Here is a 16,473-nt window from a genome sequence, read left to right as displayed (position 1 = left end):
TGGGGACACCAGGCAAAGCAAGGCTTCCAAGTCACATCCCCAATTTGCAAAGATAATTGACAGCACTCTTGAGGAGTGGGTGGGGAGACTGGGCACGCAGGGCTGAGGGGACACCCCTACAGGGCTCTCCTGCATTCCCACATGTGCGGCAGCAGGATGCCCCTCCCCATCCCAGGCCAGGGCGGGGCCTGGAGTGCTGCTCCCTGAGGGGGGGTGGCGGCCTCTGGGCAGGGAGGGTCCTCTGCCTTGGGCCTGGAGTGGCCACCAGTGGTATGGAGGGAGCCAACTCACCTTCCTCTCCAGGAACGAGGCAATCAGGCCAAAATTCTTGGGATGCTGCATGAACCTGTGGGGAGAGGGGAACGGGTGTGAGGCTGGGCCCAGGGGCACGTCCCCGCAGGGCGGCCTGTGAGCGCCCAGGCGGCGGCCATCTCCACGGCTGTGGTGGGCACCGCCCCACTCAGAGCAATTAAGTTGGGGGTGTGGGAAGGGCTGGCGGTGGGGAGGGACCCGGAGTGAGTCACAGCTGCAGTGCCTTTGAGATGTGTGTCTGTCCTGGGGAGATGGCTTCCAGGAAAGACGGGATGTGCACCGGCTCTGCCAGGTCCCCTTGAAAACCTGCCCTGGGCCCCCCCAGCTGGGCCTGGGAAGCCGGTTGCTTGGGAAGAGGTCGCGGCCGCCAGGCAGCGGGCTCCCGAGGGAGGTGCAGTGGAGGCCCCGAGCCTGCGGGAGGCGGGACGGGGCTGGCGGCCAAGGAGGCGGCCACAATGCACTGAAGGCGGCCCTGGAGCTGGCTCTGGGCCCCGGCTTCCTGTGAAGCCGGGAATTACTGGGAAGCTGCTGGGCAGGGAACAGGGACAGCGGGGAACAGGGACGGCGGGGGTGGGGACGTGGGTCACGGCCCGCTGGGCCCCAGGGACGCTGGGTGGAGATACCAGCCCCAGTGCCAGCATCCCACGACCTGCCATCACCCCACGGCCTTCCAGGGGGGACATGGCGGTCAGCAAGGCAGGCCAGGCAAGTGCCGGCACTCATCGTGCCTGGCCGCCAGGTGGCTGGGCAGGAAGCCAGCGGGCCTCCCCAGTTCCCAGCCAGACACTAGAGACTCTGGAAGCGCCTCGTCCTCCTAGAGGAAGTGGCAAGTGGCGGGCCTCCCTGGCCTGGGCTCTGGCCACCTCGGGCTGCTGGCAGAGCTGGGGCTGTCTCAGAGCCGTCTCTTCCGGGTATGGAGTCCTTTGTAGCCCACCCCCTGTGTGGGGACCATCCTGCCCCACTCCCTTCCAGGAATCACTCATGGGAAAACCTCCTAGGCCGTCTGTCCCCGCCCCCGGCCCCCCGAGCGTGCTGAAGAGACCCCGGGGGCAGCCGAGCCTGAGCCCACAGGTGCTGCCGTCTACAGACAACCGGCACAGGGCCAGAGGGTCCCCGAATCCCCGCATCTGCCCTGGACGGTGCTCATCCTCACCCTCACTCTCTGAGCAACAGGCACCCAGGACGACGCACTCAGAGTCACTGGGAGGGGTCGGGAGATGCACAGGTCCCCTCACACCCCTCCTATGGGCCCAGGGGGGCTGGAGCCGCAGAGCTGGTATCTGAGGGGTGGTGGAACCCATCCCAGGGTGCCAGGGCGACCACGTTGCCACCCCATTTATAGATGAGGAAGCAGGGACTCTGCGGGGGCAGCCTGCTCCAGGCCACACAGCGGGGACAGCAAACCCTGTGCCCTCTTCCAGATCCTCAAAGGGCCCCGAGCGCTGCCATGAGCTCTGCAAGTGAGGCCTCCAAGTGACCCGCACTCTGCGGAGGACCCCGTGGCCGCTGCTCCTGACGGAGGAGCCAGGCTGCAGACCCCGGCCCCACACGGCCAGCTTCTGAACTAACAGGTGGGTGATGTCTCCAGGAGAGTAAAGCCACCGCAAGAACCCACAACCAGCGCCAGGGACACCCAGCCTCTGGCTGTGCCCGGCCACCTCCCCGTCTAAGGTACTAAGAGACGTTCAACACGGGGTCTGACCTGATAGGAGGACGCTCCAGCCACCTGAGACCTGGAGTGGGCCCTGACAGTGAGGCCCCTGCACACTGCTGCCCCGCCCTCTGCCTGGGTGGGTTTCAGCCGTTCTCTTTTTGGTGCCAGGGACTGAACCCTGAGCGCTCTACTACTGAGCCCCATTCCGGCCCTTTACACGGTGGAGACAGGGTCTTGCTAAGTTGCTGAGGCCGGCCTCCAGTTTGCAACCCTCCTGCCTCAGCCTCCCACACCGTGCTGAGCCACCGCGCCTGGCAATCCGGTATATTTCTAAACGAGGCTCTCCACCCAAGACCCTCTGGGACTGCACTACGCTGTTTCTGCGTCCTGGCGTCTGCACCAGCTGACCGGTCTCCACCACGCCACAGCCCAGGCTGGCCCGCAGGTGGACTCACTTCTCCCGGAAGGTCTCCTTCTCCTGCTCGCTCCACATGTTCATGACCTGGCGGTCCCGGTACACCTTCATGGGGTCGTCCATGAGCCCGTTCATGTTGATGAACCGGATGCGCTGCTGGTCAGCGTCGTACAGCATGGGCGGGATCACAGCCAGCTGCCGCATCTGCTTCTCCAGGTTCTGGGGCAACAGGACAGAGGGCTGGGTCAGAGGGCACAGAGGGCAGGGTGGGGGACGGCGAGATGTGGGGGTGTGAGATCCCAGAGAGCAAGGGAAAGGTGAGCAGCAGGCAGCAGCGGCCAGCCCTGGGGAGGCGGGCACCCCCGACACCGCAGGAGAGCTCTGCCCTCGGGGTCCTCTGTGGGGAAAGGGGCGCCTTCCGTGGGGCTAGGCAGGCAGCCAGGCAGTGGGGCTAGGATCCAGCTGCCCAGGGCACGTGGACATTGGCACAGAAGGGATGGGGATGACCAAGGGGCTCTGAGCTGCACACGGGACCTCACTTCCCTGCAGCCCCGTGGCCAGTCTGCCCTGGACATGAGCTGCCCAGAGGGCCCCACCTCCCACATCCGACCTCCCCCTCGAAGCTCAAGGCTTTTGGCCAAGAAGCAAAGCAGGAGACGCAGATCCCATCTGGCCAGGAGAAGAGCCCACAGAGGCAAAGCAGTCAGCACATGGCCTGCAACCAGCCTCACTGCCCGAGACGAGGGCAGCACAGGAGTGGACGGGGGACCCTCCCCGAAGGGTCCCTCCTGCTCCTGGGCTGCCTTCCCGAGAGTTCCTAGCAGGGACTATGCTCTGGCCACCTAGAGCTGAGGGGGACGGTCAGGGTCCAGCCTCTTACAGACCCTCCTTCACCTGGGGACAGCCGGGAGCCCTCCTGTCCCACCTTCCCCTTCCCACGTCCCTGCCTGTGCAGGCCCAGCAGCCGCAGCCTCATGCGGTGGGACCTGGGGCTCTGGGCTGGGGGTGGGGTCTGCAGGACAGCAGGCAGGAAGGAAGGAGCCAGCCGCGGCCCCCGGCAGGCCAGGGCAAGGCCTCGGGCCGCGGGCAGTGGCTTTCTGGTTCTGCTTTCTGCAGGCCGCGTGTGCCTGGAGCTGACGGGCCAGGCGGCCTGCCACCTCATTCCACCTCGTCAGGCACAGGGCAGGTTGGTGGGGGGTGGGGCAAGTCCTGGGCTCTGCCCGACTCCCCGAATCCGCATGGGGCCAGGGCCCGCTCCCACCTAGCCAGAGCCCGCTCCTGGGCCACCTGGGTCCCATGGGCCTGAGACTGGCACCAGGGCGCAGCACTGCCCAGGACGTCCTGCAGGAAGAGGTGTGGTCTCGGTGCTGCCCAGCAGCAGGCCACACCCTCCAGGGCTGCAGGCCACCTCGCTGGGCCTGGTATGGCCGAGAAATCGAGTCTTCAACCGTATTTCACTTAAATTAACGTCACTTAAAGAGCCACGGTGACCAAACAGGAACACCGAGGGCCGCCCACCTGAAAAGACCACAGCAGGGGCCAGTGCCCCTCTGCGCCTGGCCTCATCCCACCACAGTGTGGGCACAGGGACACGAGTGCTGGGCTAGACCCCAGAGGCCCAGACCCGGGAGGAGACACCAGGAACTATAGGACACACACCCCCACCTCCTGGCTGGCCATCCCCGGGCCCAGTGACTATGGTCAGGGCCACCGCAGCTGGCCTCCAGGCGTCCAGTCCGAGGGGAAACCTGGAGCCGGAGGCTGGGGCTGGGAGGGGCCCGGCTGCACTCTCGAGTGTCCTATCTGACCTGGCCCCTCCAGGCCATCAGGATCAGGGCCTACTGCTCAGGGGCTTCCGCCCACTGGCTGTTGGGGCTCAGCCCAGGGGGTGCCTCGAAGGGCCAGAGGGGCAGAGCCAGGGGCAGGCCCCACCCCAGCTGCCTGCCTCTAGGCTTCAGGGCATTTGGTCAGTGCCCAGCCCCAGCCTCCCTCCCACCCCACAGGCCTGGAGCAGGTCCTGGCTGCCCAGCACTGCTAGTCCAGGGCCTCCAGGCCCCACATCATTCTGCCCCTCACCATCCAGGGTGAGCCCGCTTCTGACGGGGACCCTCCACTGCAGCAGGGGACCCAGGGGAAGGGACGCTGAGGCCGAGCCAGGTCTGGGACTCACCTCTTGCTCTGAGAGGCCATCGATGATCTCAGACACCTCATGCTCACTGCGGGCCGCCGACATGGAGAGCCCGCCGCCCCGCTGGCCCACCCTGCTGGGGGCCAGAGGGACAAAGTCAGGACCACCCCCTTGCCAGCTGGGACACCAGGCTGCACCCCAGGGGCAGGCCTGAGCCCACCACGTCCCCACAGGGCGAGGTCACGTGGGGAGGAGGCAGCAGAGGGACAGACCTCCAGATGCACAGCTGGCCCAGGGGTGGCCTGGGGAAGGCCCAGGGTGGCGTGGTGGCAGGGTGGCCCGGGGGAGACCCGGAGTGGCAGGGGAGGCCTGAGGGAAGCCCAGGGTGGCCTGGGGTGGCGGGGACGGGGGGGGGGGGCAGCGCTCACCTCTGCATGCGCTCCTGCAGCTCGCGCTGCTTGCGGATCTCGGGGAACTGCTTCTCGTAGTACTCGCGCACCTTGCTCTCCTTGGCCCGCCGCCGGGGGTTGCTCTCGATGCGCTCCACCTTCTTCTCCCAGGCCTCCATGAGCTGGTCATAGCGCTGGCAGAACTTCTGCTCCTGGGGCAGAAGGCGGGCGCTGAGGGGCAGCCGGCCTCGGCCTCCCCCATGGAGCCCTCCAGGCGCCCGCCAGGCAGAGACCACCGCCCCTCCCCCAGCAATAGCCACCCAGCTCAGCCTCCTGGGGAGGCCTCACCCGCCCAAAGCCAGCAGCCCGGAGCCTCTGCTGCGCCAAGTCACCAAACCAAATTCCAGGTTCTGACCCTCGCCCGGGGCCACTGATCCAGGGCTCAGCAGACACAGGGCTGGGGTCACTCAATAGCACCTGCTCCAAGCTCTGCAGGACGGTGTGGCTCAGGGGTGTCTGTGTGGCCAGTGGGCCACACCTGGGCAGGACCCTGTCCCCAGGCCCCAGGCCCAGCCCAGCTCCCCAGTGTCAAGAGCTCCTGAGGAAGAGGCTCCGCCCTCCACAGGGGAAGTCCTTCTCTCCATCAGCCTGGCCTCTGCCCCTCCAAGGTGACGGCGGGCAGCAGCCAGCCACAGGGCAGACCCCGGCCACCACCTCTTACCCACAGGGCCGGACCTGATGCCCATCCTCACGCCTAGTCGCTCTGCCTGTCCCTGCAGCTTCTGACCAAGGGCAGCCTGTGGCCACACCCAGCCCTGACCAGCCAACAGCAGTGGACCCAAGGGTGGTAGGTGGCATCCGGGTGCAGAGCTAGGCCCCACAAGTGTGATCCACTCCGAGAACCCCCAGAAACCACGTTGGCTCAGGGACACCAGGCCCACAATGGTAGTGGCAGTGCCTCCCAGCTCCCCACTAGGGACAGGGACCAGCCCAGGCCACCTCAACCCTTGCCAAAGGCTGCAGCATGCCAGAGAGGGAGGAGGCGAGCAGAGCTCACCAGAAAACCAGGACAGGAGGACGGGGGGACAGCAGGGGTCAACAGGGCCGCAGCCAGGCAGCAGCCAGGGCCTGGGCCTCCCCCAGGCCCCCTGCCAGGACAGACAGGGTTCCAACAGGACCTCTGGCGCTGTGGACCTCAGTGGACACCACAGGAATGTCCCTGAGGAGATACCAGCCACACTCCACAACCCCAGACACCAGCACCAAGGCCCAAGCCACTCGCAAGGAGGAAGCTCCACCGCCTGCCCAGGACAGGGAAGTGCCCCTCCACATCTAACCACAGAGCTGCCCGTCGGAGCTTACACGCCACGGGTGTGCTCAGGCCTGAGGAAGCGGCTCAGGGGCACTGGGGCGGGGTTGCAAGCCAGGGCAGGAGGCAGAGCTCGCACATACAGTCATACACGCACATACATAAGCTCACACCCATGCACTCACACACATGTTCACAAAGGCACTCATACACATGTACGTGTTCACACATGCTCACGCATGGTCATACATGCACGCTCACACACACATGTTCACACGTGTTCATACCCACGCTCACATGCATGCTCTCACACACGCACATGCCACCCACACACACAAACATGCGCATAGGGCTGGGCCAGGCCAGGGTCTCCTGAAAGCATGGGGAGCCAAGGGCACCTACGTCCCTGAAAGAAACGCCCCTACTCCTGGGGAAAGGAAGGCCCAGGCCTGTGGGGTGCACTCCCCTGGGGCCTGAGCCCTCCCCCCACCACGGGGCGGGGAGAGCAGGTGTGCCCGCAGAGGGCCAGGTGCTCTGGGATGGTGACACGAGAGCCACTCTAAAGGCTCAGGGCTTTCTGTTAAGATGGACTCAGCCTGGCTGCAAAGCACCCCATGTCCTTGCCAGGTGCCCAGTCCTGCCAGCCTCTCTCCATCTGTAAATACCCAAGGAGCCACCACGGGGGGTCTGAGGACCCAAACCCACTAAGGCCACCTCCCTGGGCTCCGTCCCACAGCCACAGGGCCACAGAGACTCTCTGGGTGGCACACCACACCCCTGCAGCAGCGGACCTCCACCCAACGGAGACGCTGGGGACATGAGGGGGGGGGGGGCCAGACAGAAAGTCAGGCCAGACTACAAATGACCTTCAGCACGGTGGGGGGCAGGTCCTGGCCTCTGAGGCCCTCTGACCCGCCTGCTCCGGCATACACTCGGCACACACTGGGCACACGGGGCCTGCGGCCACGCCCCAGGAGTGGGGCCCCTGCGCTCTTGCGCCAACTGTCTGGCATGACGGGGAAGCCCTGCAGCGAGCACTGAATCCCCTAAGAATGCACGAGGCTGCCCCTGGTGCACAGAGTGAACCTAGTGCTCCTCTGCAGGCCAGGTCCCGGGGACCTCAGCTGACGCACAGGCCGCTGCCTCCCAGGCACAGCCCTGGCCGGCTGCACTCTGCCCTGCACTGACAGGGCTGGTCCCCACGCAGGGCCTTTGCACGCTGCTGTGACCCCAGGTCAGCACCTCGGCCTGGGGGCAGGCCTCACCACACCCCACTCACGGCTCCTGGGGTGTCCTCCCACCAGGTCACGCCCACCAGCCTGTGTCTCTCCCTTGAAGCCCTGGACGCCTCGCCTGGCGCCAGCTCCAAACCCCAGGCCCCAGGGAGGATCAGGCTGGACTCGGTCCAGGCCCCAGCTGCTCAGGGTGGCCTGGCTGTGCCTCGGTCTCCCTTCTGGAACTCAGGCCAAGACAGCGCTCACCTCTCAGAACGGAACACGGTGCACACAGGGACATGGGAGTGTGGCAACACAGAAGACGGTGCCATGGGGTCCTGAGCTGTCTCTGCATGTCACCAAGTCCCCACATCCTGGAAGACTTGCATACAGTGGTGCTCAATGATGGTAGCCAAAGACACCTGACCAGCACACCCCTGACTGCCTACCCCTCTCCACCCCATTTCAGTTCACGCAGCACACAGTTGTCACCTGCTGTATGCCACTTACACTGGGCGTGACTCAGCCCTGCAGGTAGGCAGAGGGCCTGGGTCCTACAGGCATCCAACAGAGCCCAGGGGGGCTGGGGTGCAGGCGAAAGCAGCCCCACCCACCAAGCCCAGACTGTGCCCCTTCCCCACCCGGAGGCCAGGCTGCCTGTCCCCATGGGTGGGTGTCCTCAGGGCCACCCTAAGCCTCATTCTCCTGCCAGCCTCCTCCTCCTGGCAGCTTGTGGCTTGGGTAGAGGTGGTGACATCATCTCCCCACCAATACCAGTCCTCGTAACCCAGCTCCTCAGCAGCGGTCAGTGCTCAGGGCACCCAGAGCTCAAGGGACCCAGTCCTCAGCTGGCCTGGTCCCGAGCTCCTGTGAGAGTGAGGTGGGCCGAGAGAAGGGTGGCCAGCCTGTGGGTGTCCTGACCCACGGGCTGCAAGCCACTGCTGACACCAGGCCCTCCGCACATCCCGCGCACACCAGTCCCTTCCCTTCTCTGCCCACTGGTGGCCCCTCTCTCCCCTCCAGGGTCACTTAGCCTGGCCTCCAGACCCAGCAGGTCTCCTGATGGGGCCTGGCCACCCGCTGCCTGGGCAGGATGGAAGGGAGGTACAGGCTACCCGCTGTCCCCAGGGACTGCCCTCAGGGGCTGCCCCGTGGCCCTGGCTGCCCCGTGGCCCTGGCTGCCCCTGGCTGTCCTCCCACGGCCTAGATTCTGGTCATGAGGCAGCTGCAGGGCCAGAGGGGCCGGCAGGTGTGGCGCGTGGCCTGCACTCTGAGGCCTGCCCGCTCACCCACTGCTTCCGCGCGTGGTTCCTCCGCTTGAAGTACAGGATCAGCTTCTTGCGCATCGCCTGGTTTCTGCAGGGAGAGGGCAGGGCCAGTGAGCACGGGGGCGGGGGGGGGGGGGGGGCGCAGCCCGGGTCCCACCCCAGCCCGGCTTGGGTCTGAGCAGCAGCCCAGGTGGGCCCCAGGCTGCATCTCAGTGAGGGGAGAGACCCCCGCCCAGCGCACCCCAACACTCAGCCCATCCTGTCCCCCACCAGGTGCCTGCACCATAAAGCTGAGTGCGGTCAGCAGAAAAAGGGCCTGTGACCTTCTCCCCCTCCTGAGCTGCTGTCACACACACACACACAGGTCCCCGTGGCCTGTCACCAAACCTGTCCACAGAAAATCTGCCAGAGAGACACCGACTGTCTCAGACCAGGAGCCAAGGCAGGGAGGCTGGGAGGCCCGGAGGCTGGGAGGCTGGGAGGTCCGCCTGCATAGGCAGGTCCCAGGCTAAGCCCCGGTGCCCGCGCTCCCAGGACTCTTGTCCTGTGCTCCAGGGTGGGCACAACATGGCACAGCAGGGCGGGCAGATGGGCAGGGACTTGGCCAGCAGGCCACACACCCTGCAGACAGGGAAGCAGGTCTCCCCATGGACGATGCAGAGGGGGACAAGAGGAGCAGGGCAAGGGAGGGCCGGAGAGGCCAGCCCAGAGGGGACAGAGGGGACAGGAGAGGCCTCCGGCCAGGCAGGTGCCAGGACAGACCTGTGGAGATGGGACAGAGAGAGAGGGAGACAGACAGGGGCAGACAGGAGGAGACAGCCAAGGCTCTGAAGAGGAGACCCAGGGTCGGAGGATAGGGGCGGCTCGCGCAAGGGGATGGCAATGTAGGCAAGTCCCCAGGAGTCCCGGGCAGGCCGGTGAGCTGGGCGGTGGCCCCTCCTGGAGGGTCCCCACTTCCCCTGTCTTCTCAACGCAAGTGGCCAGGCCCCATGCCCACAGCCACTTGCGGGTGCCTCGTGGTGGCTCAGGCCCCGCCTGACAAGGGGAAGGGGCCCAGGCACTCACCGGCCAGCGGGGCTCCACACAGGTTCACCTCCCAGTCACCCTGAGCCCACCTCAAGCCAACCCCCAGCATGGCCAGTGCCAGTCCTGGGGTGTCCTTGGGCACAAGGATGGGGACCCGAGCCCCGCCCCATGACAGTGTCTCTGAGCACATCTCAGAGGCTCCCAGAGCCTCATTCCTCATCTGAGAAACAAGACCAACGGCCTCGCGAGCTCATCCCCATCCACCAACTCTTCACGGACTCTGTGCCTAGCACTGCCCTCCACGAGGGGCCTCGTGGGCAAGGGCGGATGCAGCCCCAGGCCCACACAGAGGTGCCAGGAGAGGTGCTGGGCCCAGTGGGCAGGACGGTCAGGACGCCCAGGGCTTCCAGAACCGAACGGTGGCAGCTGGAGAGCACCCAGAGTGGGCAAGGAAGGCCACCCAGGGATGGCGCTGACCCGAGGGACCTGGCTGTGGAGCGGCACTACAGATGCAAAGGTCCTACGGTGGGCACACACGGCCCCTGCAGAAAGGAGGAGGGAGATCCACAAGGCCAGAGAGCGTCGGGGAAGGCAGCGGGGACGGAGGAGGAGCCACGGGCCAGGTTGGGGCTAGACAGCCAGCCAGGAAGGTGCAGAAGCAACTGGCAGCCCAGGGCCTTGGGAGAGTCGGGGTTTGAAGGGGCCCAACCATCAGGAGCCCCTGGGCTGCAGGAGGGGGCCTGTGGAAGGACCCCGGCTCCTGACCTCTCCCTTCGCTACACCCCAGTGGGGCAGCCAGGCTGCAGGACAGTAAGACAGGGCAGAGAAGGGACCGGCAGCCCTACAGACCAAGGGGACCCGGGGACCAAGGGACCAAGAACGGCGCCTGCCGGGGAAGGCTGGACGCGTGCGAGGTGAGCCCTGCCCAAGGCCAGGCAGAGGCCGAGGCCAGGCCCGCCCAGCACCACAGCTGCCTGTGCCCGGCCGGCCCTGCACCCCTCACGGGGTCTCCACTGCCTCCACAGGACACCAGTGCAGGTGGCCAGGACCATCCCAGCACATCCTGCCCAGGGCCGGGCCCACCCTGATGGGATGACCACCAAGGCCCCCTGTGTCCCAGGTCTCAGAGGTCTGGCGCCCACCCTGGTAGCAGGTGCCCACGGCCTGTGGAGAGCCACCCGACACCTCCGGGAAGGTGCAGGGGCGGGCAGCACTCAGGTGGCCTCGCCACATCCGACTGCCATGCAGCAGGAAGCCAAGCGTGAAACTGACTGGACTCCGTGGCCAGCGCACGGACACGGGGACATTATAGGGACAGAGGCCAGGCCCTGGGGAGGGACAACCGCCCACCCCCAAGCAACCCTGGCCGCGGGGGCATGGCGGGCAGTGCAGCAAGACTGGGAGGGGCTCGGGGCTCCCTCGGACCCCAGCTGGACGGTCTCACCGTCCTTGTCACGCCCGTTACGGGCCCTGTGCGTGTGGGCTCATGTCCATGTCCCCCACAGAGGGTCAGGCTCAGCCACCGACGTCTCCCCAGGGCCTAGAGGATGCCTGGCAGCAGGAGGGACCCAGGGACATTTGCTGGATGAAGGACCAGGAGTGTCTCCCGCCTCTGCAGGACACCAGCGGCCAGACCCACCTCCCTGTCCCACAGAGTGACCACATGCCACAGGACGCACTTGGGCCGCTGGGGCCTGAGACCCCGGCCCAGCCGGCGGCCCCCAGGGCTGCCCACACCCGGCACGCAACTGTCCCTGAAGCCACATGCTCCTGTCACAACAATTTGGCTGGCGAGACGTGCTGCAGACCTCAGGAGCCCAGTCCTGGAGCTTCCGCGCTGGCTGCTGGCCCGCAGGCCAAGCTGGACCCACAGGCCAGCCACAGGGCTCACCACCCCACCAGGCCGCGACTCCCCAGGGCTCCTCCTGCCATCAGGGCCCCGCTGCCCCGCACTTCTGCCCTGGCCTGGACACTGGGAGCCTGCAGCTCCCACGAGGCAGCCTGGGAGGCCCAGGCCCCAGGGCTCATCACAAAGCTCAGCCATGGCCCCCCAGCCACTACGGGCCAGGGTGGGGTGGGGGTCCTGTCCTCCACCCTGGACACATGTGGTCTTTCCTTCCAGAGCCTCTGGGCCACCTGGCCCAATCCCAGGCCTCTGGGGGAGCCCAGGCTGGGCAGCCCCACCCGCCCCTTCAGAGCTGGGCAGCCCCACCCAGCGGCACCCACCTGCACCCACCTCCAGCCCACACGCTGAGGGGAGGCCCAGCCAGGGCCACAGGAAATGGTCTGCGGAGGCGGCAGGCATGCGGGGCGCTGGCCAGGAGCGCAGGGCAGGTGGGCGGTGTGCGCTCTGAGACGGACGCAGGAAGCACACAGCTCAGCAGAGCCACTGTGCACTTGAGACCCATGACTGCGGACAGACCCCACCCAGTGCAGCTGGCGACAAGGACACACCTCGTCTGTCCCCGACGGGCCTCGCTGTCCCTCAGGCTCCAGCAATAGTCCACGCTCGGGCCGCACACACAGGTCTCCCTGACTCTGGCAGCAGAGTGCTCCTGGTCCCCAATACGCCTGTGCCACCCACCCTCCCTGGAGAGGTGGCTTTGCCCTTGCCAGTGTCCAGCCCTGACCTGGGCATTCCCTGGGCCTCCACACATCCCCCGTGGCTCCTGCAGGGGCTTTCCAAAATTCCCCTACACCCAGGTCCTTCCTCCCTGTGGCCATCAAAATGAAGTTGAAGACAAAAATCCAAGCAAAACGCTTCAGGGAATACAACGTGGGGCTGGCCTCTCAGCCCTTGGCCAGCCAGCTTGTGTGGCCCCAGGGCCTTTGCACTTCTGCCCCTGCTTAGAGGTTCCGTCTCTGGTGGTCAACACAGCCAGCTGCTGCTCAGCCCCCAGGGTCCCAACTGTCCTGCCTGACTTCTCCAGCAAAGTGGCCCTGCCCACTCCTGCCACAGTCTTCTACCTTCTTACAATTCTGTTTAAACTGAATGACCGCACTGACCTCATGACGACTCACTGAAACTGGACACCAACGACACTCTTGGTGGAAAACATGAAAAACCCCGAGGTCCTGAGGCCAAGGTCAGTCACTCACCTACTCAGAGGCACCCACGCCGCGGCCTCAGGGAGACCCGAGCCACTGTGAGGCCGAGCCTCGTCCACTCTCCTTGAGCAAAGACCAGTGGGCCTGGTGACATTGTCTGGGGCACTGGGCTCCTTTGGGTTTGGATTCCACAGCTGCTCTCACAACCTGTGGTCACCCACGTGATTCCACCTAAAACGTCACTCACTTTAAGTGACAAAAATTGCGTCAATGCTTTGCCTTAACATTATTGCTATCAAAAATCACGTCAGAGGGGAAACGAGGCCAGGGACGGGACTCAGGCAGAGCGCGTGCCCAGCAAGGGTGACAGCTGGTTCCCACCAGGGCATCAGGGCAGAGGCTGCAGGGGCACGGCCTGTGTGCTGTCCGCTGAGTCTCTGAGGCCCACAGGACCGGCTGGGAGAGCGAGTGCCCCCGGCCTCCCCTACCTTCCCGGCCTCCCCACCTCCCTGGCCTCCCCGTGTCCCCGGCCTCCCCACTCCCTCTCCAGGGCACCAGCAGGCAGGGCCCAGGAGGCTGCTCAAAATCTGGACAGTGGTGGGGGACACTGTGGAGGCCAGGCAGTCCCCACCCCCCGAGGGACGTGGTGTGCGCTGCCTCACTGGCCACCTCCCGACACGGGGCAAGGCGCCAGAGACTCCCTTGTCCGCTGCTGCCGGAGCCCCACTGACTGGGAAGGGGAGGCTCCCGGCGGCTCTGGTCCCTGCAGGCTGTAGCAGGGTGGACAGCGGGTGACACCATCAGTCCCACTGGCAGTCGAACTACAAGAGGCCCCACGTCAACAGGCCCAGCACTGGTGGACGCTCCAAGCCATCAGGTGTACACCTCGGCGCTTGGTAGCTCGGCACCTGGCAGCTCGGCCCCCGCGCCTCCCCGCAGACGAGTGACACCTCCCTGGGCCACCCGACCCGAACCTCCTGAGGCCACACGTGAACATCATGCGTCCCCTCAGAGATGAACTCTGCAAGTCCCAAAACACTGCAACCCCAGAGACGCGGCCAACCTACCCCCCCACCACTCCCACAGCCACCTGCGCCTCAAACTTGTACTGTATAGGTTCCTGGTGACAGAAGGAGGAAACGGCTCCTCCGTGGCCCAGGAGGCCGTGCTCCCATTAATGCAACCCAAGACCCAGACAGCCTCCTGCACCATGGCTCCCAGGCCGCGCTCTGGCTTGGAGACATCAGCCTCCCGCATAGTCCAGGCCCTGGCCATGTCCAATTTGTGACAGCTGGGAGAAGGCCCTGTCCTGGGAGCCCAACAGGCCTGTGCCCTGGCCACCCCCGCCTGCGGACCCGCCCAGGTCTGCAGGCCACCGACCTCCCACACCCACATCTGCTGAGCCTCCCCCGGACCCACCCAGCCCAGAGCTCTGGCCCCATCTGCCTCCTGTCCACCTCCCCAGCCCACGGTCCTGCAGTGACCCCAGCAGGAGCGAGGCCCTGCCCGGCAGACACTCACATCTTGATGTTCTCGTGGTACTGCCGGGTGTCCGAGGGCTGGTTGTACAGCGGCTGCAAGGAGAGAGCAGAGTCAGCCCCGGGCAGCCCTGTCCACAGGGCCCAGGGCCCCGGGGTGAGGAACAGCTGTCCACAGGCCCGATGGAAACATGGGGACCCGGCCTTGGCCCGGCCAGGAACAGACCGTGACCGGCTCCTCTGGGCCCGGTGACCCCCACCCACAGGCTGATGGCTGCTCGGGAGGGGCCAGGGCCCCAGGGAAAGCCACACACCCTGAGGTGCCAGGGCCAGCCACGGCCACCGAGCAGGGGGACGCCCAGCTCCCCGGTCACCGCAGAGACCCAAGGCCCCTCCACCAGGAGCCTCCCCTTCCAAGGTGTGCGGGGCCACAACGAGGGTAGTGCCCGGCGGCCAGGATGTGGGCCAAGGGCAAGGCTCAGGCGATGGCCGCATGGGCTCGCTGCCCAGAAAGGCGAGGACCCTGCTGCTGCCCGGGCTCCCGGAGTGCTCCCACCACGAGCCTCGAGGAGCTGGGTGGCCCACGGCCCCTCAGAGCACCGAGCTGGACGAGCCAGGCACCGACACTCAGGGACGGCAGGACACGGGACGCGAGACCAGCCAGAGCGCCAGGCAGGCGGCAGGGCTGAGCTGCTGCCCTGCGACCCCAGCGGTGTCTGCAGATGGGGCAGAGGAGGGAGGAGGGAGGCGAGCCCTGGGGGCGGGTCCCTTGTCCCATGGCTGCCATCTGCTTCACAGGTAGAATGGGGCTCAAGGCCAGGGTGGCAGTGAAGGTCAAGTAAGGCACTGTCCCGGGCTCTGAGGCTAGCATGTGGCCACTGCCAGGCCTGAGGAGCAGCAGTGTCACCGTCCATGTCGGGATAGACTGTGTGAATCGCACCAGTGTCCCGTGCGTCCCCAGCCCCTGCCCTGCAGTGGCCAGTGGGACAGAGTGGACAGCAGGAGAAACCAAGCGGGCATGGCCACCCCATCCATAGCACAGGCCGCTGGTCAGCTGGAGGGGGACGAGCAGAGCGTCGGGGGCCAAGCCAAAGACCAGCCGTCTCCTGCTGACCGGGGAGGGAGACAGACCCTCGTTGGCACCAGGTGGCCTCTGCGCTGGAGGGACAGCAAGTGGCTGCGGCGAGGCGACGCCAACCTGGGCTGCTCTGTCCTCCGGCATGGCTCAGGGCACCCAGAGGGGACGGAGCCTGACCAGACCCGCGCCCCTCCAGTCTGTCCCTGTCCGTCCCTCCCGCACACAGCAGGGCCCTCCAAGGGCTTCCACAGATGACGCTCCCCTAGGGGCGACCCTGCCCTTCTGGAGCAGAGGGACAAGGTCAGTGTGAGAGGGCAGGCAGGTCAGATGGTAGAAGGAGACGTGGGGTCTTGGGGCCTCAGGGCAGGGGACAGGGCACACAGGTCCCCAAGGGAGCTGTCCCTGGGGAGGGGCTGAACACTCTCTGGGACACTAACTGTCCGACAACCCCGGAGCCCAGGCAGCAGGACCACAGTCCCCTCCTCCCCACCCCAGGGCCAGGCCTCCTGCTGCCCACAGACACAGATGGACAGGACGGCGTCAAGGGAGGGGCCTGTACACCCTGGGCAGTGGCCACTGCCCCTGCCTGTCCCCATGGCAATCCACCACCACACTCTGGCAGTCCCAGGCCTAGCCACTCCCTGGGGACAGAGGGGGCACCCTGCAACTACAAGGCCATCTCCCCATGGCACACAGCTCAAGACCAAGAGGTCCCAGCCCAACCCTGCAGTTTTGAATGGGAGGGCAAAAGAACAGGGCAGTAGAGTCTGTGGTCAGACATACTGCAGAACTTCCTAGTAGAGAGAAGGGGTGAGACACTCCTACAGAAGGCTGAGGATCCTCATCTCAGGAACGCAAGGGGACATATAAAGAAGCTCACGCTGGAACCTAAGTGGCCCTGTGTTGGTCCTTCTGTTCTCCACACATGAATGACGCACAGGCCAGCTGAAGGGGACCAGCAGCTCAGGCTGGGAACAGTTGGGTTCAGATTTGAATCCCGCTCCCACGTCCCCAGCTCACACAGTGACACAGACGAGGGCCTTCCACGCTGGGCCTGTCTCCTCCTTGGGAGGTTGGACAGGGGCACAGGGCACTCCTGACAGGGACGTTCTGACCGTGGGGTGGTGGTCCTCGGCTGGAGGGGCCAGGAGGGC

General features: G+C 66.0%; 1 protein-coding gene across 16 annotated transcripts in view; it reads right to left on the bottom strand.

The window, feature by feature from the left end:
* Ncor2 (nuclear receptor corepressor 2) overlaps positions 1 to 16,473 on the bottom strand; it is a 138,499-nt gene that overhangs the window by 64,493 nt on the left and 57,533 nt on the right. For all 16 annotated transcript variants that reach the window (XM_077796068.1, XM_026402991.2, XM_026402993.2 and 13 more), the window contains 6 exons: positions 14,285 to 14,337; positions 8,711 to 8,777; positions 4,938 to 5,110; positions 4,552 to 4,645; positions 2,422 to 2,600; positions 292 to 346 (listed from right to left, as the gene is read on the bottom strand). In XM_077796068.1, coding sequence (XP_077652194.1) covers positions 292 to 346; positions 2,422 to 2,600; positions 4,552 to 4,645; positions 4,938 to 5,110; positions 8,711 to 8,777; positions 14,285 to 14,337 — 621 coding nt within the window. The remainder of the gene's footprint in view (positions 1 to 291; positions 347 to 2,421; positions 2,601 to 4,551; positions 4,646 to 4,937; positions 5,111 to 8,710; positions 8,778 to 14,284; positions 14,338 to 16,473) is intronic.

The sequence above is a fragment of the Urocitellus parryii genome, chromosome 3 (assembly GCF_045843805.1).
Source record: "Urocitellus parryii isolate mUroPar1 chromosome 3, mUroPar1.hap1, whole genome shotgun sequence".
NCBI lineage: Eukaryota > Metazoa > Chordata > Mammalia > Rodentia > Sciuridae > Urocitellus > Urocitellus parryii.
Note: the sequence above shows the minus strand (reverse complement) of the source record. Positions and strands in the feature narration are given on the sequence as shown.